Consider the following 25,248-nt stretch of genomic DNA (forward strand, 5'->3'; position numbering starts at 1 on the left):
AGCCACAGTGGCTGCAGAGGGGGCAAGAGAGTCGCCGGGGGGTCCCAGCGACCCTGACAGGGTGGGGAGCAAGCAAGGGGACAGCCAGGGACCTCAGGAGCAGGGGTCTGGGGAGGTGGGGAAGAACAAGAGCCCACAGTGCCCCACCACACTCTCCTGCCTGCTGGTTTCCGCAGCAGCTCTGCTTTTGGCCCTGAGCCTTGGCCCCGGCTGGGTGGAGCTGGGAGCCCAATGCTGTGCCTGACTGTCCTCAGAATTCTGCTTCTGCCTCACTGCACAGCTGGCTGGGTGCCCTCCAGTCTGGCATCCCACAGGTCCAGGGCCCACAGGGGCCCTGGACACAGCCACTAGGGACAGCAGCCCCATCTTGCAGGAGTGTTCACACCTCTTCTGCCTCCACCACTGGCTTCTCACAGGGCCTGTGCCCCTAGCCTGGCTCCCTTTCAGGGAGAGGGGCCTCCTGTGGCCACCTCTGTCTGCACCCACTGGTCCCCAGAATCTCCAAGCTGAGCACGGCATGTCCATTACACCCACATACCTGAGACCCTCATTCTGCCACAGGGCTCTTGGGGACAGTCAGAGGCCATACCTCTGGGATCCATCCTAGCACCCCAGGGGGCCTCCAGGCTCCTGTGCCTGCTCCATGCCCACCCTACCTGCTGTCCAGAGCAGGAGGCAGTGAATGATGGCCAGAAGTCAGATCAGGGCCCAACGGCCAGGCCTGACACTCAGTGCGACTCAGATAAGCTTAGGGGACATGTGGGCCAGGGCTGCCTCCACAGAGGGGATCAGGGCTAGGGGCCTATGCCCAGACTCTGTCCCACTCCCATGTGTACCCTAGCCTGGACTGCAGAGCCCACACTAGGTTGAGCAGGTGCTGGTGTCCAGGTACTGAGGAGCAGGGGAGAGATGATACAGCAGGTGCTTAATCACCTGGCTGGCTGAGTGAGTGGCTCGCTGAGCCAGGTGAGGCATGTGGCCCCCCTGAAGAGGAGACAGATGCCTTTGGGTGCAGGGGACACTAGGGAAGCTCTGTGTACACCTCCCAGCCATCTCGGAGGACTTCATGGTCCAGGAGGTAAAGAACAGAGCCCTACATTAAGGCATCCAGGGAGCAGGTGTGCATCATACATCATTAATTCGAGGGAAGCACGTATGCCAAGTCAATGGCAAGGGGTTGGTTAAGCCTGTCTCAGTGGCCAGGAAGCTTCCACAGGATGGAACATTATATTCTCATTAACAGCACATCTCCATGGCAGATTTAAGGCATGAACGCTGAAAATGCAAACACAGAAATCTGTATGGAATGGCAATGTTTTGTAAAACTCTAAATAGCTCAAAAACAGAGCAGGAAGAAAGGCACCAAACATTCAAAGCTGCATTTCTGGGTGGTGAAATTATGGACATGACATCGCAGTGATCAGAAGACGACTACCAAGCATTTGCTGTGCAGCTTCTAGGAGCTGACCCTGTTTTGGAGGCCAGAAACATGGTGGACAGAAGAGACCAAAATGATTTTAACACTAAAATAAAAGGCACGGCTGCTGCTCAGACATGGGCTCAGTAAGCCTCGGCATGCCTGGGCAGGGAGGAGACGAGCGCTATAGGGGCCACATGAGGCCCTTAGGGTGAACGTGGCTGGCCCAGAGGCTGCTTCCTGCCAAGAACTTCCAGCTTCGTGTTGTCACCTGGAGCTGAGAGGGAGACCTGAGCTGTCAGTAGCCAGGTAGGGATATGGCCAGCATGCTCTGGGGCAGAAGGCAGAAGGCACTTGCTAGGGCCCCCCATTTCGGCAACTTTATGTAATGTCACACTTACATTAGAACTCAAGATCTCTGCAAGAAATGCCAGGACTCTCTTGCCAGCACCACACTAGCATTTGTCCCTGTGGGTCACCCCCTGCCCACCTGGGTACTAGGCATGAGCTGTAGTCATGTTGTGTGTTTCCCATGGGATGGCAAGGACACAAGTGTGAGCAGATCTGCCTGCAAATGCCCACGTCAGGAAGCTGACGGAGACACAGTGCCAAGAGAGCCATTCTTGCTCTGCGTAGGCCTGTCGTTATTTACTCATTTATGCCCGGGTGAGGGTGTGCATTCCTCTTCACGTGCTGTCACCATCACTGTCTCCTTCCACATTCACACTCTTCCAGAGCTGACCAGCATGGTCGCTGCCGTGGCCTCTGTGTCCTCCCGAAATCGTTCCCTTTTTCTCTGAATGTTTCCCACCCTACGGCACAAGACACACTTTCTGCCACACTCTGGCCCTCCCAGGACTCTACTCTCTGTGGCAGAGGCTGGTGTCCAGCATCAAGACAATCCCTCTGAGAGCTCAATGCTACTAGGTGTCACCGCTTCCATTCTCTCAGGACAGGGCCAGGAAACAACTCACATGCTGTGCAACAAAGGGTCACATTCTGACCAGTGTGTCATGGGTGACTTAGTAGTTGATGAGGTCATGCCAGACTCTGGATGGCAGCGGCTATCCATCACCATGGGCCTGGTGCGACGCTGCCACCGCACTGCCTAGCGAACGAGAGCTGTATTGTTTTGTAGGTCAACCGAATCCATTCAAATAACAATAACAGGGTATAGGCAGCCCAGTGCCAGGCAGCCCAGTTGATTATCATAATCCAACTGTGTGTGCCACACTTTCATGAGACTGGCAGTGTGGGAGGTTTGTTTATACCAATGTTACCGAAAATACACAAGCAGTGTTTGCACAAGAAGCTGTGAGGGTGCCAACACTAGCAGGCAATGGGAATTTCTCAGCTCTGGGATAACCTCACAGGACTAATGTGTATGTATGGTCAGTCATCAGCCAGAACATCCTCACACAGCATGGTGTGCCTTATGCCTAAACTCACTGCCTGCACAACACACACGTTTGCATGTACTCCGGGTCTGTAACATTTGTCCAGTCCCAACCCAACACAAAGCCACCGCAGGGCCCCCATGCCTCCTTCCCCTATGTCCGCAGCTCTATTGCCCACAGGAGGCTCACGTGACTGTCCACACCACTCAGGGTTCCGGAATCATACCCTGTACACAGAGCCATGAAAACTCAACTATACTGTGAGCTGAATATATGTTTACCAGTCATTTTAATTTACTTTGCAGGTATACAGTCAAACACTGTATTAAAAATTACTTCCTAAAATAGTAGGCAATAATTATAAACTATAATAAATACTAAAAATATGCTCAGAACTCAGTGGGATTCAATGGTGCACATCTATAATCCTAGCACTTGGGAGGGTGAGGCAAGAAGATCACCACAAATTCAAGGCCACCCCAGGCTACATAATGAGCTCAAGCCCAGCTTGCACTACACAGTAAGGCTGTGTCTCAAAACCAACCAAAGCAAACCAAGCCATGTTCAGAATATAAATGAAAACATCAACACAGGAGAAGAGGAACAAAAGATGCAGAACAGGTCTAAAGGACTTCTATAAGAAATAAAAACTGACATGAAAATAAACACAAGTGAGATGAACCGTAGGTCATACACAGCAGAAGAAAAACTACGTGAACTTGAAGACATAATTAGGGAAATAACCAAAACGCAGGACCAGAGAAAGAGCAACGTGTTGGAGAGCTCAGGGCCAGCCGTACACAGCTTGATGCACATATAATTTGAGTCTCCAAATGAATGGGACAAAGAACTGGAGAAAAATATTTGCAGACGGCTGAGAGTTTTTCCAAGTTACCTAAAGACTATGTAGAGTACCTACAAGTCACGTGAGCCTCAAAGAGAAGAAAACAAATCTTAAAAAAATGCACCTAAAATAAAATTGCTGAAATGCAGAGTTAAAATCTTGAAAATGATAAGAGGAAAAGGACACAGCACATGAAAGGAACAAGGCAGAGAGCTACAGCAGACTCTAGCAGGAGTAGCAGGTTTACAAACTGGGAACAAAAACAGAAACTCCTCCACCACTCAGCCACCTTAGCTCTCTACCCTGCTTCAGCGGCCACAGCCTTCCGATCTGAGGATAAATAAATTTTCAGATAAGATAGCTTATGCCCAACGGGTCTGTGCAACGAGAAAAACTGCAGGAAGTCTTTCCTGCAAAGGAAATGATATACAATGGAAGTCTGGATCTAAGAGCGATTGGGAATGGTGAATGTATGGGTAAACATGAAGGGCTTTGGCTTTGGTTTTGTTTGCTACTTGAGGCAGGATCTCAGTATGGAGTCCAGGCTGGCCTCAATCTCGCCACCCTCCTGCCTCACCTCTCACCCTCCTGTCCCACCCTCAGCCTCTCAAGGGCTGTGATTGCAGGCATGCAACACTGCACCAGGCTCTAGGCTTTCTAGGTTTTAAATCTCTTTAAGTGATAACCACTTACAATAAGAACACTGTGTTATCAGTTTTATAAAGTATGTAATGTTTCTGACAACACCTTGAAGGCCGGAAGGGGGTAACAGACTTATATATTGTGAGGCTATTTGAAGGAGCAGAATATTTGAAGGCAGACAACATGTATTTAAACCTAGAGTGAGCATTGAAAATAGGTACTGATAAGCTAACAATTGAGAAGCCATGAAATCATTTTTAAAGACCTCCAAAAGAAAGAATATAGAGAACACATGTAATGAACAGGAAGAAGGTAGGTTAAAACTCAACCATATGAAAAACACAAAAAAAGATAAATGGTTTAAATATGGCCAATAAAAAATTTCCAGACTGGATGAGGAAAGATTTAGGTTGCACTTCTTTGCCCGTATCAGAATGAGAACCAGGCCCCTGTGGACAAGGTGCCACGTGGGCTTCAGGCAATTTTACTGGAGAAATAGCCCTGTCTGTCCCTTGGGGCTGCAGTTCATCAGTGCTGCTCACACCTAGTACCCTCACACCTGGGATCTGGCCTCTCTTGGATTTCTGGCCTCCCCCAGACCCATCTCCCTCGGAGCCCCCTTTAAATGTTTAAATGTCAGCTCTCTCCACACATTGGGCAGCCTGGCCCCCCAGATGAGGGGCTCTGTACGCCTGCTCCTGCAGTAGGAAAGAGGCCTCTGAAGGCAGAGAGTGCCCCCGGCAGCAAACCCATGACTTCTGTCACCTTTACAAGTCGATGTGGCTGTGCCCCCAGGCTCACCTTTCTTCTTGTGCACACTGGATGTGCAACCCCTGGTTCCCCAGTGAGCCCTCTTTCTGCAGGTCCTGTGGGGAGCTCAGCCAGGCTGTGTGCAACAGGACTGGTGCGTGCAGCCCCTGTGGTTCCACGTGCAGGAGCAGAGCCTAGTCCAGACCACCCTGGGTTTGGGAAACCATGCCATGTGCTGGTGGTTACCTCGTGGGTATACAGGGGACATATCCCAGGCCTCTGAGGGGTGGCATGTCTGCTACTGCGGCCCTGGGCCGATTAGCCTGGCCTGCCACTGGCTGGCTTCATAAGGACAGACAGGGTATATGGCTTCAGGGGCACAGATTCCAGATAAGAATGCAAAGGTGAACCCGAGCCAGGTCAGAGCCGTGAAGAGCAGCCCAGAGGCAGAAGGGGCAGGGAGGCACTGCAGCCTCAGTTTCTTCATCTGCGCCCAGCAGCCTCAGCTCCTGCCCGACTCCACCTTCCTGAGTCCAGTGCATCACCTGATTATGCCTGTGGCACATGTATAGCCATCACTGTCACTGCTGTCTGGCCACCAACTCTGTCCTGTGGAAAACCTGTTCTGACCCACAAGAACAAACTGGCCTGAGTGTATGCAGATCTGGCAGTGGACTCAGGAAAGGAAAGTACTGCCTACCCTGCAGAGATGGTAAACTGAGGCTGGCAAAAGGACTAGCAGAGGTCACCAGCTGCCTGGTGAGCGATGACATCAAGGAGGGCAGGGCTGGGGGTTGGGGGTTAATGCAGGCTGAGCAGACAGGCATCGGTTCCCAGAGGTTACTGCTGGCCAGCAGGAGGTCAAGAAGCCAAGTTGATGGCAAGTTGCTTGTGGGTTCTGCAGGGACACAGCCCACCCTGACCCCAGACCTTCCTGCTTTCCATTTGGGGCTCCTCAATTCTTGGATTGGCCTCAAAGCTTTCCAAATGCTAAGGAGGGTGAAGTGTTTCTAAGACAGTGGTCAGTGATTGTCACAACGTTTGAGAGTCCACCCCAGAAGTGCAAACTGGACAGGTAACTGCTGGGCCCACCTAGTCTCCCCACCACCAACAAGGGGATGTGTCCTCAGGCCACAGCTGGGCTCCTGGTGCCAAGTAGACCACAGTCTTCCTGAGTGGCCTCAAGAAGCCCGGTGGGTGGGGATGCACCCACCATAGGGAGTTCCACTCCTGCATCCACCCATATGGGAGGACTGTAGCAGCCCCCCAGCTGCACGAGTCTAGAGGCACAGCACACACCACCGCCCTCCGTACACAGAGCTGGCGGGGTGGCGGCAGCACCCTTACCCCACAGCATTCAAACCGCCGTGATCAAGTGTCTGCTCAGCAATTTCAGAGCCTCACAACGTGCCAGGTATGGCCACTGCAACATGAGAAAGAATGGGGTCCCTTATAGACAGGGTCCTGTGTGCCCAGCAGACACTGGGTGGCTCCCCAGGCCCTCAAGGAACACTGGTCTCATGCAGGGCACATTCAGCCCCACTGTGACAGTGCACAGCGCAGGGACAAGACATTCCTTTTCTGCCCCTCACTCAGGTGCTGAGTCACCTCGGGCCAAGCATGAGGGCAGCAGAGGCTGCACCTGAGGCCCTCTTCACCTGCCACCACAGTGGCTAGGCCAGGAGCTACCCACACCATGCCTTGTTGACCAGGGGCGCTGCATAACAAACAGGGCAGGGATGTCTGGGCTCCTCCAATCCGAGAAAAACCTCCCTCCTCTCTACTGGGCTTGGCCTCCACACCCCCCATGCCTTGGGCGTGGCTGGACTGCACCCATGGGTCTGTGAAGCCAGGTCCCTGGCTCGGCTCCCTGAAGAATCCTGTTTCTTTCCTACAGGGCAAATGGAAAGGTGGTGTGATGCACACAGTGTCCACATTGGCAAGCGTCTCCCTGATGGCATCTGTTTCAGGAAAAAGCTCTTGTGGAGATACGTGCTTTGCTAGCAGCCAGAAGGCTCATTTCTGATGAAACCTTTTATTTTGCGAGCCGATCTTTCCATGGAGAACAGCATTTCCCTGTGCGAGGGGGTACCAAGGAGGATTTTGGCAAGGGTAGCTGTTTTGGATGTGGTTGTTAAGAGGAGCAACTGTTTTAATAATATCTTCACCTGTGATTTGAGGGAGAAGGTGGGGCCTGGCTCAGATGCATAAGAAACACTCTGACAGGGTCAGTCAGGGTGGTACCACCATGGGCTCTCACATTCCTAAGTATGCGGCCTCTGCTGGCTGGGCTGACTCTGAGCTGGCTCTCCTGGCCACTTCATACTCCCAGGAGTCTACCCTACCCCTCTGGACAGTTCTGACCCACAAGGATGATCAGGAGTGGATCCACACAGGTATGCACACGCACACAGCACAGTGTGGCATTATCAGATGCTGCCCTGTCTGAGGCACAGGGAAGAAGGTGGGTAGTCACAGTGGCAGACAGTGTGGAGCGCAGGGTGCTGAGGACAGTGTTCATGGTGGACAGGCCCATGGACACAGAGTGCAGGACAGTGACAGTGTGCAGTGTGCAGTGGCTGGGGTGCCCAGGTGAGGAGTGGGACTGAAAGTCAGTGCAGTGGCAGCGCTGACAGTGGAGGTGCAGGTGCAAACACTGGAACTTGGTACCACGAATGACAGGCGGTTGTGGTGATGGAGTTGGACCTGGCACAGGTGGTGACTGGGGCAGTGTGTTGAGGTGACTGGAGGCTGGGCTGGCCCATGTCTCTGGATACAATCCAGGAAATCTGGTACCCACAGTGCCCTCCCCCCACCCCATTGTACCTCCAGCAGCCCACCAGTGACTAGTCAGGGTCACCCCTGCGGTGCAGGGACAGACCTGGCACTCGGCCTTGTCCTTCCACCCCAGACATCCCCTGGCGAGTCCTGTTGAGGCTCTGTGCCTGAGTGGCCAGCACAGGTTGAAGGCTCTGGGCAGGACCCCTCCACACTGCCAGGTCTGCCAGCCCTGCCTGCCCTGTCTGCAAAACAGTGGGGGAAGCCACAGCAGGAGGCAAGTCACAGCCTCCTGTCACTGGGCCTCCAGGACCACCTGGGGACCTCGCAAATGGCCAGAAGAGGGACCAAGACACTCACAGGCCAGGTGCCCACTCGGGAAACTGAGGCCGAGGCAGCACGTCCGCTGCCACCTCGCCTTTTGCGAAGGGGCCCGCGCAGCATAGTCCCCGCATGGCTGGACGCAGCGGCTGGAGGCAGCAGTGCCGAGGTGTCCGGGCCGTGCCCCGCCCCGCCGCGCTCTGCCTGGGCCTCGGTCCGCCTGGCGCAGAGCGCTGTCCTCATTCCACCCCGGCCGCTGGCGGGTGCCAAGTCCCGCGGCGGGAGTCGGGGGCGGGCGGCGCGGGACAGCCCTTCCCGCGCCCCGGTACTCACGTAGAGGCCGGAGTGCTCGGTGCCGAAGAAGGGGAAGGGCACGGAGAGCGGCCGCAGCCCCGAGCCGCCGTCGTCCTGTTTCGGGGTCACGGCATCTCCGCGGGCCGTGCCGAAAGGGTAGAAGTCGGAGAGCGCCACGGCGCCGCGCGCCCTGCGCGCCCCGAGCCCCAGCACCGCGGCCAGCAGCAGCGCCAAGGCGGCGCCGCGCCGCATCGCGAGTGCGCTCTTCGCGGTCCACGCGCAGGTGGCCGCGCTGTCCAGGCTCCGCTAGGGCGCCAGGCAGCGGGCACCCTTAAGTACTCTCACGGCCGGCCGGGGAGGGGGCGCTGGGCGGGGCGGGGCGGTGCATGCAAATGAGATGCCCTTAAAGCGCTAGGCCAGTGGCCCAGGCTCCACCCCGGCCCGTGTGACCCAAGGGCTCCCCTGGGCCCGGGTGCTAGTTGGTAGCTTGCCTAGGGCCGACCTAGAGGAGGTGACTGGACCCGCAGCGCAGTTTATCCAGATCCAGGACCCTAAGATGCCCCACTTCCGGGGACCTGGGGTGTCAAGGCACCAAGCAGTGTTTGCCTGTGCCACGGGAGGGGACATTCCAGGGGAGGTTTCCTGCCTGTGCAGGTCCTGAGCTCGGCGGGCCCTCCTACAAGGAGAAGGTCACTAAGGCCCTAGAGCCCACCGATGCTGCTGGCCTGCCTAGCAGGAGAGGGCCCCAGGCGTTCCTGGTGTGGACTGAGCTTCCCGGCTGGCTGTCCTCCCAGCTGGCGCTCAGGGCATCACTCTGAATCTGTCCCTATGCAGCAGGGCTCATCTGGTCCCCCTGAGTCCCTGGGCTCTGGACTCCTGCACCTTGGGCCCCATCATCCTATCTGCTCTCAGATACCAGTGTTGGCCAAACTTGGGCCCTAAAGACAAGCGAGCACTGGGAAAGGTGGGTGGAAGAGCTGCATAATGACGCTGCTGCCACCAAGGTGGTGGTTTCATGTTTAGCTCATTTTTCTGTACTGTTCCCTAAAATGTCTCCAATGTGTCACTGCAAAGAACATGAAACATACTGTTAAGAGGCAGTGGTGGGTCCCCTGTGAGGGCCATGCTGAGCCTGGAGCACCACCCCAGTCCAAGCTCCCAGCTGCAGTATCCAAGCTGGGCACAGGACAGGAGGAGGCTCCCACTGACTGCCCCTGTGCCAGCATGACACTCAGCTCAGTGTGAGATCTTGCACCTGGAGTCTGGCTTGTCTGTTCCTGTCCCTCCAGTTGGTAAATCCAGCCCATTTTGGAGGGGTAAACTGAGGCTGGAGAGATGTGGGCCCTGGCTCACAATACCTGTCAGGGAGTCAGCCCGGGGCCAGCTCCTGGCTTTGAGACCCCTAGGACAACAGCACCACTGTGATGTGATGCGCCACACACTGCAAAGAGGACAGGGGCCAGGACAAGGTCCCTGCGTTGGAGATTCAAGGACGGAGTTGCTAGGGGGCTTGGCTGTGTGCTGAGGTCCCAGGAAGAGGACCCTGGGGCAGCCTGGCAGCCTCCTCTCTCTCTGTTGCCAGTTGGGGCCTGCCGGCCAGCCCTGCCACCTTAGTGGGTGGTTTTCTGGGGTGAAGGGCAGGGCTTGGCATGAAAGAGGTCACAGCCTGGCCTGTGAGGCTATGCTTCCCACCCCCGCATGTCCCCACATTCCTGCTGTCTCATCTCAGGGCACATGCCTCAGTGGGCCCTTGTAAAAGGACACTCAGCAGGGCTGGGGTCTACCTGGGGATCCCTGGGGCCAGTGCTGCCCCAAGGCCCAGCACACTGCCAGGCATACAGTGGTGCTTAATAGGTGCACAACCGAGTGGTGGGACACAAAGACATCTGGCTGGCCGCCTAGTGCTACCCCTCAAATAGTGGTGTGGGAGTCCAGGCTGGCCCAGCTCAGGGACACCTCCAAACTAGGACCCCAGAGTGACCCACTGACCTGCACTGGCCTTGCTGGGCACCCTGGCTTTCGCCTCATGCCGACTCCCAGCCAGGCCTGGGAAACTTGGGGTTAACTCTGGCCCCACAGCTGCTGGGCATCGCATTTCATCACACACACACACACACACACACACACACACACACACACACACACCTCCACAGGCAAAAAAGAGAAAAAAATGTTTTTTTCAGGTGCTAAAAATATGATCAGGAAATACTTTTCAGCAGTGTGCTGTTTTAGGTCCCCTGCTGGACTCAAGGGCGCCTTTGTCTCTGCCACAGAAAATCCACATTTATCAAAACCAAAATTGCTTTATCAAGTGGGCTCATGTTCTGCGGCAAGAAACTCGAGCCTTCCCCACGGGCCCATGACACTTTAATTTAGGGCCTGATTTGTGTGTAATGTAGGCAGGGAGCTCCAGAGGCTCCCTGCGTGCCTCCTGGGGCACTCAGGACTTGGTCACCTGGAGAGAGAGGAGGGGAGAGCTAGGCTGGGTCTCAGGCCCTCACCCACCTGGTCCCACCATACAGGCACAGCCAGAAGCCTGAGCCCCAGTGAACCCCCCAATCCAGGATGGAGAACCCAGGACAGGGAAAGAGGGAACAGCGTCTCCTGAGAGGCTATGGGGAGCAGGCAGGGAGACTCCACAGCACCATCCGTGCCTCACTGCACCCGTGCAGACTTCAGCTGCTCGTCTTGAGGAGGAGTAGGCAGGGCTGGGCAGTTGCTTGATGCCAAGAAAAGAGGGAGGCAGCAGATGCAGCAGGCGCTGGCACTCCTGCCCTGCGGGCACCTCCTCCATCCCCCAGCACTAAGTTGATCCCCTCTGCTCCTGGAGGAGTTGCACATGAGGTCAGGGATGCCCAGAAATGCATGTGTGGCCCCAGGTTCCACAAGGTGTCCTGCGCCCCCCTGCATGGACAGTTCCCCTTGTTCTCTCCCTGCTCTGGTCCCTGGACATCCTCTGCTGATAAAGTCATGTTTCAGAGGCATCTTTAATGACACAAAAACCCTAATGACATTACACCAAGTAAAAACTGCTTTTGAAAAGTAGTTTCCAAGTAGTGCACAAGCTGTGATCTCAATGATCCCAAAGGGTAGGAGGGTCCCTGAGGCCTGGTGCCTTCAGGATGGGCCACTTGTGAACCCCAAGTGGTTCACCTCAGGGTGGGAGGCGGTTCTGGTTCTCTGTGACTTATTTATTTATTTTGCAGTGCCAATCCTGAACTGAGTAAGGATGGAAACAGTGAACATGGACCACATGACAGGGGTGGCCTCCAAAGACCTGGCTTGGAGCAATTTGCCCCCAAGGCCACCTAGGAACCACACACAGAGCCTAGGGCACAAACCTGTGTAAAAATCCAGTGTCTACAAGGCACCTGAGGGCCACATCCGAGCCCCACTGCCACCTGGAGAAGCTGCTCAGGCTGGAGGAAGGAATCTCACTGTGGAAGCCTTGCAGAGGTGGGGCCATGCCTTTTCTGGAGCCCTGGGAGCCAGTCACTGTGGGGCTGTCCCGGTGTTGTCTCCTTAGACTGGGTACCGCACAGGGCAGACATCCAGCCCCTGTCCTCCTTGCTTACCCAGCTCCCTGGAACCTCCCAGAGGGCACTGCTGTCTTCCAGGTAGGGGGACACTTCTGCCTGATGCCAGGCCCTGCGTTTTGCAGGCACTGGGGCAATGAGGCGCTCCTCTTATGGTTCTCTGCTGCCTGTATCTGGCTACTGTGAGTGGGTGTACAGCCATCTGGGCACCCTGCTGCCACTAATTCCTGTGCTCAGGGCTTCCCCTGGGAACCCTTTCTCATTCTGCCACTGGTGAGAGGGTGGTGTGGACCTGCCCAGCACTGACTTCTGGGGTTTATAATATAGTAACTCTGTTAGTGGGTTCAAATAAGTCCGAGGGCTGATCAGACAGGATAGCCTTCAACAACAGGGACACAGCCCACAGTGGTCAGCACGGGGCTGTGGCCCACACCTGGGCATCCTGGGATGGACACACAGGGTTTTCCTGCAGCCTGGTGCTGGAAAGGGGCTTTTTTCAACATGAGAGCCATCCTAGAGGAAGATACACCCACTAAGCAGCTCTGCATGGGGACCAAGGACTAGCTGGTGGCATGGCGGGCCCCGGATGGAAGCCACGGCCCTTGGCAACTGGGGCTGGATTCCCATGGGAATTTTCCCAATGTCTCCAGGCCAAGAACCAGGGAGCCTCTGGAACAACTTCAGATTTCACACTCCAGCGCCACTTGCGGCCAGTGAGTCACGAGGCCTCGAATCTGAGTCATTTCCAGCCACCTGCCACCGTGACAGGCAGCAGTTCCTGGATGCGGGAGGTTCCACAGCCTCTGGATGGGGATGTGGTGGCTGGCTGTGCGGGACATTGTGTTTTTGGCTCCGGTTGGTGGAAATGTTTCCCACGTGCTTCCCGGTGTTTACAGAGCGAGGCTGGGAATGCAGCCTGTGGCCAAGAAGCCAGTCCGACAGGGCCTGGCCACTGGGATCTGGCAAGAATGGCACGTCCAAAGCGGAAAGGAGCACCAGGCCACGGGTGGGTGCCCAAGGCCTGCTCCCCATGGTGGGAAGGGTGTTGGCAGGGAGTGACTGGCAGCCGGCAGAGGGCCCGTGGGCGGGGACTTCACAGTCCGAGGAGCCAAGCCGGAATGCCCTGGGGAACAGGTCTGAGCACTGGCCAGGGTGCCGACGCCCTCTCTCACATTTGGTCCCCTTTGCAGCACCACTGAATTTTCACAGCTTGGGTCCCCTACCCAGAGGAGCCTGGTCCTGGCTGCTCAGGGTTGCAGGCAGCCAAGCAGCCCAGTGTTTACAGCAGGGCTCACTGCCTGGCCTGGGAGGCCCGGGGGAGGTGGGCACGTCTGTGCTGTGGTCGCACTTCCCGGTCCAGCTGCTCCTTCAGGCTGGCCATCTGGGGAAAGCCAGGAGCCTGGTTAGGTGGAGTTGTGGGCAATGGCGTGTGGCCAGGGCCCCAGCGCAGGATGTGGAGGGCTGGGTGCTGCAAGGAGGCATGTGTCGGAGAGTAGCAGCCAGAGGGGATGCAGGGCCCTCACCGTGAACACCACCCATGGCGTGCAGGCACAGAGGTCACTGCCCACCCACAGTGGACAGCCCCTTCCACACTGACCAGGAGACACAGTGTCAGGGAAGTAAACATGGCTGGTGGCTCAGGGACGATGACAGGGCTGACCCAGGGACAAGATGGGGCCTGTTTCTTTGACTGTGAAGCAGGGTTCTGAGCACAGGGTTCTGAGGTCTGGCAGGTTTGAGTCCCACAGCCCTGCCCAGCAGGCATGCTATGCATGGACGTGTGGTACCCTGCAGTCCCATGCCCAAGAACCGTGCCCACATGTGTGACACATGTAAGGACAGGAGCAGCCTCAGGGCTCAGCTATGTATGCCAGTTCCCAGCCTGTCTCATAGCCATTTCTGGCCATCCCACTCTGCAGACAAGGGACGGAGCCCAGAGAGCACCGCACTGCCCTGGAAGCCATGCCCCTCCCGTCCAGGTTCCCTGAGAGGGCAGCAGGACAGGTGCTCAGGGCGTGGTTGCCTCCTAGGCGCCTGACCTCCCTCCTCTGCCTTGGCCCCGCCCTACCTGCACCTCCAGCCCCTTCATTCGATGCTGGTGGGTCTGCTCTTGGGATGCCAGGACCTGTGTGGCCTGTAGCTGGGCCTGCAGCAAACACATGGGCCCTCACTGCCCACTGCAGTGAGGGGCTGCCCAAGGGTCTTCTCTGTCCTCAGGTACTATTCCCTTCCTAGCCCTGCTGGACACTGCTGGAGCCTGCTGGGTCTCCGATCCAGGCCTGACCCAAGCCATGACCTCAGAAGTCTGTTGAGGGGTACCCACTTTCCCACTGGCCCTCCCAAGGTCCTGTGAGCCCTGAAGAGGACATAGGCCTGTTCCCTCCCCCAGGGGCTTGTCTGGCTGGGTCTGGTGATAGAAGGGGAAACTAAAGCCTCTGAGCATCATGTGTGGGGTCAGCCCTGGCCTGAGGAGCCCTCTTAGTCTGTGCACCTCACAGGCCTGCTTGTGTCCCTCCCAATCTGTAAAGCTACGCCTGGCTCACAGGGGCCCCCACAGACCCCACACATGGAGACTGCAGTGTTTCAGGAGAACAGGGGCCCTGGAGAAAACTCAGGTGTAACCCCAGGTGAACCTCGCCACTGCTCTGGTTCCAACCCGTGTCCTCCCTCAATGACCTGGGACTCACACCTGCCCACACCCACTCAGGTCCCCACTAAGGCTGCAGAGTGCTGTGTGCTGGCCAGCTCACCTGTAGCTGCTGATTCTGTTGCAGGACTCCGTCCACATCCTGGTGTAGGCTGATCAGGGACTGGCCCAGCTGCCCCTTCTTGGCTGCCAGCTCCTCCCGCTCTGTCTGCAGAGAAAGGGGACTTGTAGTGGGCTGCTCTTGGGGAGCCCTGTGCCCCTGGGAAGGGCTTCAATCCTCTGGAGCTGGCAGGGTTCCAGGTCTGCTGCCAGAGTGGGAGCTCAAGAGAGCAGGGCCAGGAGACCTCAAAGAAACCCTCTCCCTCCAGGTAGGTGGTACCCTCGCCTGCAGCAGTGCCCCAGGTTGAATGCACACACGTCCTGGTGCCTGTGCTAACCCCATCCGAGGGGGCCTACAGCAGTGGCATTACCGCTCTTCTCCTTGGGCTGAAGCTGCCCTGGCAGTGTCCTTTTCAGTCACAGGCTATGGGCTCAAGTACCAGGAAGCAGCTGCTTCCCAAGTGCAAGCCATTGGCTCTGTGGCCCTGTGCCTCGGGTCAGCTCCACTGAGCCTCTGAATCCTGTCGCTTGTGTGGAGATGACTTAGAAGAGGGGCCCTGCCTGCAGCCCCAGGGGCCTGGGGCATCCTGCTGTGCCACTCACAAGCTCACCAGCCCAGGCGGGCAGCAAGCCAGGCTTGGCACCAAGTCCTGCTCATTGCTGTGCAGTGCCTGCCCTGCCTTCCGCTTGCTGTGGCCAGGAACATTCACTGGACAGGGGCAGTGGCCTGGAAGGCCTCCCTCAGGCCTGGAGGACCTGCGCTCCCACCTGGGTGCCTGGGCCACCAGATGTGGTGGGTTTACATTGGTAAAGTTATGGGGTCAGTGGCTCAAGTTTTACAAAATTAAGAACTGCTTTCTTCCAGACCAGAAAAACAAAGGGTTCCTTTCCACTGGAAAAGGAGACTGTTTCTTTAAAAATCCAGTTACACTCCTGGAAGTACATGTTATAAAGAGAAGAGAAAAGTGAAATCCAAAATAAATAAATGGCCACATCCGGGTTTCCCCTCCTGAGACACCAATAAAGGGTTTATGGGCTGTGGGCCCCGCACAGCTGACCTCCTGGAACTCATTAGCCGTTCCTGCCCTCCCCCATGGGCCCCAGGGACCTGGGTTGGGCACAGTGCCCACAGCTGGCTCTGCTGCCTGGGCAGTGACATCGCAGCTGGGGTGGACACACAGTCCTCCCTCCCCCACAGAGCATTGCTCCCCAGTTCGATGGCTGAGCAGGGCCTGCCCAGCAGGATGGTGGCAGGATCTTGGTCTTGGAGCCCACTGGCTGCTCCTTTTTCATGGGAAGGCAGGTGGCCCTTTGTGGACAGCTAGCTAGTGGTTTTCATGACTGTCTTGGTCAGCTGGCCTCCATCCCTGGGCAGGTGGGGTTGTGGCAGTAGGAGGCCATGGGAAGGGTCTCCTCCTCTGGGCCTCCAGTTCCTTTGCATCCCCTGCACTGGCACTGCCATCTTCCCTGCTCTGCAGACAGATGGGTCCTGTGGGCCAGGCACTGGCTGCCAGTGTCCAGCACATGTCCTTTCAGCCTGTCCAATATGCCCTGGCTGTGTACCGTACCCTGTGCTGTCCTCTGGGGAGCCACAAGGGTCACAGCCGGCCCCCCACCCTGGGTTTCTCCCAGCAGGGGCCCCCTCAAGGTGCTGGGGCACTGGGCTCTGAGACTGCAGAGCAGGACAGGACTCAGAGGGAGAGGTCATGGAGTCTACAGGGTTGGGTCTGTAGCAAGCACGGTCTCCCCGACAATGTGCATCCTCAGGGGATGCCCCTAGACAGAGTTGCTTATGGTGGGGCAAGAAACTGGCCCTGGGACTCCTTGGACACCCTCTAGCCTCAGTTTCTCTGCTGCCATCTGGGACTTGGATGCAGGGCAGGTCTCCAGCATCTGCCCAGGCTTCCCACCCTATGTGCCCCTCACTGCCTTTCATGATGGCATCACTGCCCTGTCCTGCCTGCCCACCCACCCTCATTGATGGGCCATGGGGCTGCTGCTCCAGCTCAGTTGCATTCTGCTTTCCTCGAGGGCCTAGAGCTGTGCGTCCAGTTGTTCCTGGGGGAGGAGACACAGGCCTCTGTGCCCAGACTGGGGTTGTTGCAGTAGGATTGCTGGGAAGTGAACAGCAAGGACACTGTCAATGACAGGGTGGCCAGGCTGAGTAGCTGGGTTGCACGGTTGGGTGCAGTGGCACACATCTGTCCCCCTTACACTCAGGGAGGCTGAGGCAGGAAGATTGAAGGTTTGAGCCTGACCCGGGCAACTTAATGAGACCTGGTCTCAAAATTAAAAATAGAAAGGGCTGAGGTGCAATAAAACAAAAAACAATAGCAACAACAAAATACCAGCTTGTGCCCTTAAGGTGACATGAGGGGTGTGGACTTCTGGAAAGCCAGAGCTGGGCCTCAGTGACAGGAAGCCTATTAGGTGGCCAGTAGGGCCTGGTGTGGGCAGTGGGTGGGCTGCAGGGTCTCCAGAGCCGGTTCAGGAGATGCATGGTGCATGTCCCCCTGCTCTCAGCCCTCAGGGTCTGGGCCTTAGAGCAAAGACCTCTGAAGAGGTCTCTAGGCTCACAGAGCCAGTGAGGCTCAGGCTGGATCCTTCTCTCCTCTCCTTGTGCCTTCCTGGCCTCTAGATCCCCATCCCTACCCACTGCCTGGCCCAGTGGCTCAAGAACTGGGTGGGTCTGGGGCCATCGACAGTGATGGGGAGGTGGAAATGGGTGTGGGTGACATCTGAGTCCTGAGGCCCAGGACACTGCTGGTCAGGAAGGAAAGGCTGCATCAGGAGGCCAGAGAAGCAAGAGGAGCCTACAGCTCAAGGCCAGAGGGTGCACAATCCCCAACGCACAGGGACTCAGGCCCAGAAGACTGGCAGATGGCAGTTACCTTGGCAGTGGGCGCAGGGGATGCAGAACCAGAGGACTAGGAGATGGTGGTGACCTTTGCAGGGGGCTGAGGGTGTTGGGAACAGGAGCTGGGTGGCAGCAGCTGGGCTGAGGTGGGTCAGGAGGTGGTATATAGGAATCTGGGACACACAGTATAAGGTCCTCATGGGAGGTAGCAGCCTGTCTGGGAAGCCCTGGCCACTAAGCACTCTAGGGCTTCCCGCCCAACTGTCACCACTGAGAGGGGCTGCAGTAGACAGAGCCTCCAGCACCAGGCTGGATGGGGGAGCCTGGGTGGGCTCCCTGAGCACTCTCTAAAATACCTGACACGCTATTACTTATAGCAAGAGAAAGGGGGACCTAAGATTTCCATGTTTCACTCTTCCGTACAAGTTTGAAAATTATAGTTTTTTACCGCTATACATTTCCCAGCAGAAAAGCAGATGTTTCCTTCCAATGTAGCTTAAATATTTCATGGTAGTTTTAAGAGGCCCCAAACCAATTACACGAAGCATCATGCTCCTCCGTAATGACTAGAATTTATGGAATTCAGATTAACCATCGTAGCTGAGTGGTTCACCCTGCCAGGCACCCTGGGCCTCACTGTGTGGGTGGGGCCACCCATGTCCCTTTGGCTCTGAATCCTGACCCTGAGCAACAGGCAGGTAGGCAAAGCAGCTCCATGGATTCTGCGGCCTGAGGGCTTACGCAGCCGCAGGAAAGAGGGAATCCCAGCCCTGCCCCGAACTGAGCAATAGTGTCTCAGGCCCTAGGGTGCCCACTGGGAGCCTGAGTGGGAGGAGCTAGGCTTGGGACAGAATCATTCTGGGCTCAGTTTCCCACAAGTGTGCCCTGAAGACCAAGGGCACAGTGCAGCCTCAGGACTCTTGTGGAAACTAAGAAAGATGAGAGGACAGTGGCGGAAGCTGGGGGCCCCAAGGTGTCCCAGGGGGCCATGGAAATGAGGAAGTCTTCCAAGGACCCTGCACTGGGTGGAGGCTAAGTTGGCTCAAGCATATCAGGGGACAGAGGTCCCCACTCAATGTCCCTTGGCTGCATGAGGAAGGACAGAGCAGGCCGCCCATACCCTGAATCCAAACCCTGGGCCCTGGGAGTCAGGTCCTCAGTACAATGCCTTTGTGTCCACCAGTGACACGGCCAGTCCCATTGTCCACTGGCATACATCTCCTGGGCTCAGTGCAGGTGAAGGTCTGGTCTTACCTGGACCACATAGTACAGAATTGGCTCAGGAAGCCCTTAGATGCAGGAACAAGTCTCAGTTTACTGTATGGGAGCCCAGATTATGGCAGACAGGCCACCTCTGGATCTGCTGTCCATGCCTCTGTCCATACCATGCAGCCAGCTTCACTGTTCTTTCTTAAACTTTCCTGCCAGATCACTAACATTTATTCTCCCCATGCACTGCAATCAGCCTGACCAGCTCACTCTAAACACACCACAGACAAATAGACAAAACCAAACCAAAACTGTGGGCAGCAGGCAGCCAGCGAAGAGGCCCAGTGGAGAGACTAGAGCCACCCAGAAGGCCACCCAGAAGGCCACCGTCCCCAGTGCTAGATAGGAGCACAGAGAGATTACCTTTGGATTAAGGAATAGGTGAAAACAGAACCTCTGAGAAACTGGTAAAAAGGGGGAGACTTCACATCAAAAACCTACGGTATACATATCAAACCACAGCAAGGGAAAATTCAATAACATTAAACGTTCTTGGAACAGAGAGAGAAAGCCCGAAGGTGAATAAGTCTTGTGTTCCATTAAGAAATTAGAAAAAAAGAAGAGAAAGTTATAGTGATAGAAGCTGAAATGAATAAACTAGAAAAAACAAGAGAAATGACACGAGACTGCAAGCACGTCCCAGTGAGGGAACAAAACGCTTTCAGGTCGAGGACAGAGGCTGGGACTGTGACAGTTGGTGGCATGCACAAGGTGCCTGCGACCAACCTCCAGTCCCAGGGCACAGCAGGCTGTGGATGTCTGAGTCCACACACTCACACACGCAGGATGGCAACTCCCTAAAGACAAGCCCTGATTCACAGGGAGTTAGTAGGGAGAGGATGAGGGCAGAGGAAGGGTCCAAGAGGGAATCGAAGCGTATTATTTAGGACGACAGGTACTCTGCAGAGTTTACAGCACAGTTCAGTTCATTCTGAGAATCCTGGGCTATCCAGGTGACAGACAGAGAAGCAAGCTCACAAATTCGTTTCAAACATGAAATATTCTTAGCGCTAAGAAATCTGAAAAATATGGCACATGAAGGAATTATAGGAAGTAAACATTCTCAACAAATCAGGAGGAACGGATGCCAACTGAATTCTAGTGCAGGCCCAGGGCGTGAGTGCCCCCAAGCTAGGCAATACCTCCAGAACCTGAGCGAGTGACAGGCTGGCAGCAGAGCCCTTGGGGCTGGACGTGGCACACAGGGTGCAGGGCAAAGAAGGTGCTGGCAGAAGTCCAGGGATACAAGACCCCCTGAGCTGTTGGGGCCTTGATGGGGCGCCAGTCTGTGGTCACATGGGCAGCCTCTTGGGGATGCAGAGGGCGTGTGGGGGCAAAGCTGGGTGGGCGCCAGGCCTGCCTGCCCGGAGGCCCGCCAGCTGCGTGCGCCCGGCTGTGCTGGGCGCGTGTCCCTGTGCGCCGTTGGCTGTGCGCTGTTGCTCTGCTGGGTCCTGGGTTGCCCTGGCAACAGGGAGGGACTGGCTCTAAACAAGAGTTGCACTGTTCGAACAGCATAGCCTACCATTTAATTAGAAAAATATGTTTTTAATTAACTTTCTCTTGACAAGCATGCTGGCTGATGTGAAATGGGGGAAGCGAGCTGACCAGAAAGTGAAAGAAGTGGTGTGGAGAGCAGAGCTTGTTCCAGATCACCCTGGAGCTGTAGGGGGCAATGGAGGGAGCCACATGGGGCCCAGGGGCCAGGCTTGCCCTGCCAGCTGCCGGCCTGGCCACAGCATGGCCACGTCCCCATCCCTGACTGGCTACACCACGTCTTGCACTCTGGCCTGGGCTTGTAGTCAGAGGTGGGTCCCGGGAAGATGGCCACATGGGACCATCAGAACCTCAGGCACCCACCACAGGGACCAACAGGTTGCAAAGATTAAGAGATCCTCGTCAGAGCTACAGACCAGGGACTCTGAGGGTCCCTGGAAGCAGATGGAACCAATGGCCCTCAAAGAAGACAAATGGTGCTTGCCAGAATTCCAAGAAAGAAGAGAGGGTTTAGCAAACATCACTAAACAAGCAAGTAAATTCAACATGGAGCAAAGAATATCTAAGCAGTCCCAGTTCACTTCAGCCACATGTACCCTAAGGCAGCCCCTATGCCTGTGGGGGGCACACCTCAGGGGACCCCAGAACCCCTGGGAGCTGGGCTTGGGAAAGTGGGCAGCTCTACCCCTCAGGGCCTGACAGGTCCCTGTGGCTGAGAACCAAAAGACCCCAGACACTGGATGCAGAATGAGGACTCTCATTCTGTTCTTCTTTGGGCCTGTCTCAACAGGACCACTGAAGTCCAGATGGCTCCTTCTACCCTGCCTGTTGTCAGGATCAGAACACCCTGCTTTTGGCATGGGTGAGGGGAAAGCACCACAGAAGAGAGGCTGTCGAGGAGGCAGATCTAAGTTTCCAGTGAAAAGAGAATTGTTAACAGAGACAGAACCAGGGTTCTCAGGGTTGGAGTGGACCATCTGAGAAAAACACTTGAGTATTAACAAGGTCTCACAAAAAGCAAGTAAGATGCAGCTGACAATCAGAGCTGCTGGGCACGATAAAGACAGTGTCTTCTCAAACCTGGGGGATGCGGGGAGGAAGACATACAAGACAGGCCCAGGGCACAGGCCTGGGGTTCGGTTTGGAAGGCTGGGAATTCCAGGGCAAAGGGCCCTGAGAAGGGAGAAAGTGGTTCTGGGGTGGAGAGGGAAAGGTCCGCAGGGGAACCTGCCCCAAATCAATGCCTGGATGACATCTCTGAGCTTCAGACAAGTGGAGCGCTGGCTTCTACTTCAGAGAGGGCACTGGGAAGAGAAAAAGCCCACAAAATCTTTCCGTCTTCTCTTTTCTTCTTTCTTTTCTTTCTTTCTTTCTCTCTCTCTCTCTCTCTCTCTCTCTCTCTCTCTCTTTCTTTCTTTCTTTCCTTCCTTCCTTCCTTCTTTATTTTTCTTTCTTTCTTTCTTTCTTTCTTTCTTTCTCTCTCTCTTTTCTTTCCTTTTTGCCTTCTCTCCCTCTTTCTTTTTCCCCTTCTCTTTCTTTCCTTCTCTCTCCCTTTCTCTTCCTGTCTCTCTTTCTTTCTGCTCCCAGCTGGCTGTGCTCCTATGGCCAAGACTTCAGCTTTCCCAACCTGGGGAGCTGTGGTTGGGACCACCTCACAGCCATCCAGCAGGGATGGCCTCATGCTCTGACAGCCTCCAGCCTCCTGCCCCAGCTTGGCCTGTACCCGTGCCAGCAGGGAAGCCCATGCCCACCAAGCCTCACCCCACCTCACCTGTTCTCTGCCCTGTGCCCTCCAGGTCTCCATCTGCAGCTGCCGCCTGTCTTGGGCTGCTGCCCGAGTGCTGGCCAGGTGCTCTGTCTCCAGCCTCAGGAGTGCCTCCTTCTGCAGGGCCTGTGCTGCCTGGGCGCTGTCCAGTGCCCTCTCTGCCTGACGCTGGCCTGGGAGGAGGGCAGAGCAGGGAACCCAAGTGGTGCCAAGGCTCCACAGTCCCTGGGTCCTGGTGGGCAGGGACCCTGGCTCCATCTGCCCCCTCCATCTTCCTTCTCCCAAGTCCTGATGCCAAACCTTTTAGTGAGAGACAGCAGACAGGGGCTCTCTGGGGAGGTGACAAAGATGGGGTCCCAAAAGTGGGCAAGTGGCTGACTCTTTGGGAGGATGGTATCAGGTAGCAGGCACAGTTAGGCAAAGTCTGGCACTGGACAGGGATTCTGTGCCCAGCAGTGCTGGGAGTGGGGGTGCTGAGCAGCCCAGGTACTGGTCAAGGTGTTATCTCCACCCACCCCACACTTGTGGGAGACAGAGGTAGGATGAGAGGTCACCTTCCTTGGCCTCAGCCAGTGCCCTCTGCAGCTGCTGTACATGGTCCTGGGCCTGGGTACGCTCATCCTCTGCCACACACAGCCTGGCACTCAGACTGGTCACCTGGACACAGCAGTTGTCCTGGCAGAGGAACTTGGGTCAGTGGGTGGCAGGAGGTGAGGCAGCCCTGAGGCTCCAAGGAGCCAGCCATGGAGGTGGCTGTGCCAACCTCCAGGCCTAGGCAGGGCACAGAGGGGTGGAGAGGGCCAGAGAGTTCAGCTTGGGGACAGCAGGGGCACCGCCTGCAAGTCGGGGCAGGGAGGAGGCCCCAACCAACACATCGTGCAAATGGCTGGAGAGGGCAGAGGAGCAGAGCCCAGGACAACCTGCCCCAGAGCCCATCATTGCTGCACCATAGGAGTGGATGCTCTCGTGGCTCTGGAAGATCCTAGGGACAGGAGCCCGTGGGACTGTGTCCCAAGTGACCTGGCCAGTGTCCCGGCCTCTGAGAAGAACCAGTGTTCTTTGGGAATGGTGTGGAATGCAGAGGCTCCCTGGCACAGCTTCTGTCCAGCCAGGGTGGCTGACTGCTGTGCAAGACCATTGGTGGAGGGATGGTGGCGATGTTGGCATTTATCACCATGGACAGAGGGCAGCCCTAATACTGTCCCACAGGGCCCACCAGGGTCCCAACAGGCTTGGAGAAAGACAGATGGAGGGACACTGGTCTAAGAGACGGGCTGCTCTCTGCAACCTGCCCCATGCCCAGGGCAGAGCCTGCACAAGTTGGGAAGATCCTGGCTGAACTCACTCGGTCCCGCTGGGCATCCTGAAACTTCTGCAGGAAGTCCCCCAGGGCGTCCTGCAAAGAGGCCACATCCATAACTTCTGGGTCATGGTCTCCAGGCGCAGGTGATGGCCACCGTGGTGGTGAATGGGGCCTAGCAATGGGGCTGGCATCCTGCTGCTGCTGGACACTGTAGAAACCTGCAGGAAGTGACGGTGGGGGGTGTGTGGCAGACGCTGTAGCAGACAGGAGGGCACCCTCCCTCTTCTCCACACCGGCCCCTGGCCAGGGACAAGCTGACCTCTCTCTGGGAAGCCAGATTGCTGTGGGGAGACTGCTGGGCTCTGACTCCGGAGCCCCAGGCCACGGCGCAGCACAGAGCACAGCCGGCCCAGCTGGGTCTTCACATGCCGCTCAGCAGCCTCGGCCTTGGCCAGCTCCCGCTCCAGGCTGTGCACCCGGCTGCGGGTGTTATCCAGGCTGCCCTGCAGGCTGTCTGCCCGGCTGCTGGCCTGCTGCAGCCTCCTGGTGACACCACGGAGCTCAGCACGCAAGGCGTGCTCGGCCTCCTGGTGCTCAGCCAGCAGCCCCTTCAGCTGCCCTGCCTGGGCTTCACCTGTGGCCTTGGCCTCCGCCAGCTTCTGCTGCAGCCTCAGGACCTGTGAGAAGAACACAGGCTCTGGATACCTGGTGGGTGGCGGGGTACATCAGGAGCCCTGGGCTCCTCTGCTCTCCCTCTCATCCCTACCCTATGGGTTACAAATGGAAGGGACCCCACATCTGCCTCCCAGCCTAGGTCTGCAGGAATAGCCAGTCCTCAAGAGCTAGGACAGCGCTGAGGGCTGCAGAGGGCCTGGGGGGCATGGGACATGTGAGTTAGGGCCAAGCGTGTGCTGGAGCAGGGTCAGTGAGGGTTCCTCCCCCACTTGGTATAGAAAAGGCCTTGCCCTTTTCTATAGCAGGGCCTGCATGCGCATGGTCACTGTGGCATGTGGATGTGGACAGACCCACAGCTACCCATGGGGTCCGAAGTGAGTGCTCTGGGCTCCCTGCACAGCATCACTCAGCTGTCTCCTGGTGGGCCACGCTGCCCTCGGGGAGGTGCCCCATCACCTTCTTCTGGGGGAGTGGCCAGTGCCCCTACCTCCTTCTGGGCACCCTTGTGGGCAGCCTCCTTCTCTGCCACCTGCTTCTGCAGCTGCAGCACCTCCCTCTGGCTCTGTTGCCGTTGCTGGGCATCCTGTGCACACTGGGCCTGCAGGGCGCTCACCTCTCTGCTCTGCCTCTGGTTCTCAACTTCCAGGGTCCTCACCTGGCATGCAGGGGCACAGTGGCAGGAGCTGCCCACCTTGGGCTCCTCCTTGCTCGGCTGTCCACATTTGTGACCTGCACTGAGTTGGGATTAATCCCAGACACTCTGTCCACACCAGGCACCTACTCTCTGGGGCAGGGATGCTCTGCAGAGCGGGGACAGGAGGGCTGGGTGGATGGGACCCGGGCCTGAGGTACTGTGTCACCCAAGCTTACCAGCTTGGCCACACGAAGGGCGGGAGAGTAGATGCCTGTCTCCATTGTCCTCACCTGTATGCGGCACTCCTGCAGCTCCCGATGGGCTTCCCCCTGTGCCTGTGCCCACTCCTGTAGCCTGGCCCGGAGCTCACTGGCCTCCTCCTGGGCTGCCGCCCGGACCTCATTCAGTGCTTGCAGCTTCCGCTCCTGTTCATCCTTGGCCCGCTTTAAACTGAGCAGGTGCCACAGGCCTGTGAAGACCCTTGCAGCTGCCCAGCAGCCCAGCATCCCCAGTGGGACCTGTCCAG

The 25,248-nt window shown here is 56.8% G+C and overlaps 2 protein-coding genes across 14 annotated transcripts in view; both read right to left on the reverse strand.

Annotated features, from left to right (window-relative positions):
* Sned1 (sushi, nidogen and EGF like domains 1) overlaps positions 1–8,763 on the reverse strand; it is a 52,467-nt gene extending 43,704 nt beyond the window's left edge. The window contains 1 exon segment of the mRNA XM_063236966.1: positions 8,483–8,763. Coding sequence (XP_063093036.1) covers positions 8,483–8,695 — 213 coding nt within the window. The 5' untranslated portion in view covers positions 8,696–8,763.
* A 2,648-nt stretch (positions 8,764–11,411) lies between these two features.
* Positions 11,412–25,248, reverse strand: part of Crocc2 (ciliary rootlet coiled-coil, rootletin family member 2) — a 50,977-nt gene continuing 37,140 nt past the window's right edge. For 7 of the 13 annotated variants that reach the window (XM_063236971.1, XM_013157693.3, XM_013157692.3 and 4 more), the window contains 9 exons: positions 25,013–25,172; positions 24,576–24,743; positions 23,733–24,090; positions 23,456–23,631; positions 22,665–22,785; positions 22,117–22,283; positions 14,730–14,834; positions 14,048–14,125; positions 11,412–13,360 (listed from right to left, as the gene is read on the reverse strand). In XM_063236971.1, coding sequence (XP_063093041.1) covers positions 13,271–13,360; positions 14,048–14,125; positions 14,730–14,834; positions 22,117–22,283; positions 22,665–22,785; positions 23,456–23,631; positions 23,733–24,090; positions 24,576–24,743; positions 25,013–25,172 — 1,423 coding nt within the window. In that variant the 3' untranslated portion in view covers positions 11,412–13,270. Of the gene's footprint in view, positions 13,361–14,047; positions 14,126–14,729; positions 14,835–16,697; positions 21,650–22,116; positions 22,284–22,664; positions 22,786–23,455; positions 23,632–23,732; positions 24,091–24,575; positions 24,744–25,012; positions 25,173–25,248 lie in introns of those variants that run through there. The other 6 variants (XR_010043424.1, XM_063236972.1, XM_023566890.2 and 3 more) reach the window with 6 other exon arrangements.

This window comes from Cavia porcellus, unplaced genomic scaffold (assembly GCF_034190915.1).
Source record: "Cavia porcellus strain 051 isolate PalLab524CR breed Dunkin Hartley unplaced genomic scaffold, mCavPor4.1 scaffold_26, whole genome shotgun sequence".
NCBI classification, from domain to species: Eukaryota; Metazoa; Chordata; class Mammalia; order Rodentia; family Caviidae; genus Cavia; species Cavia porcellus.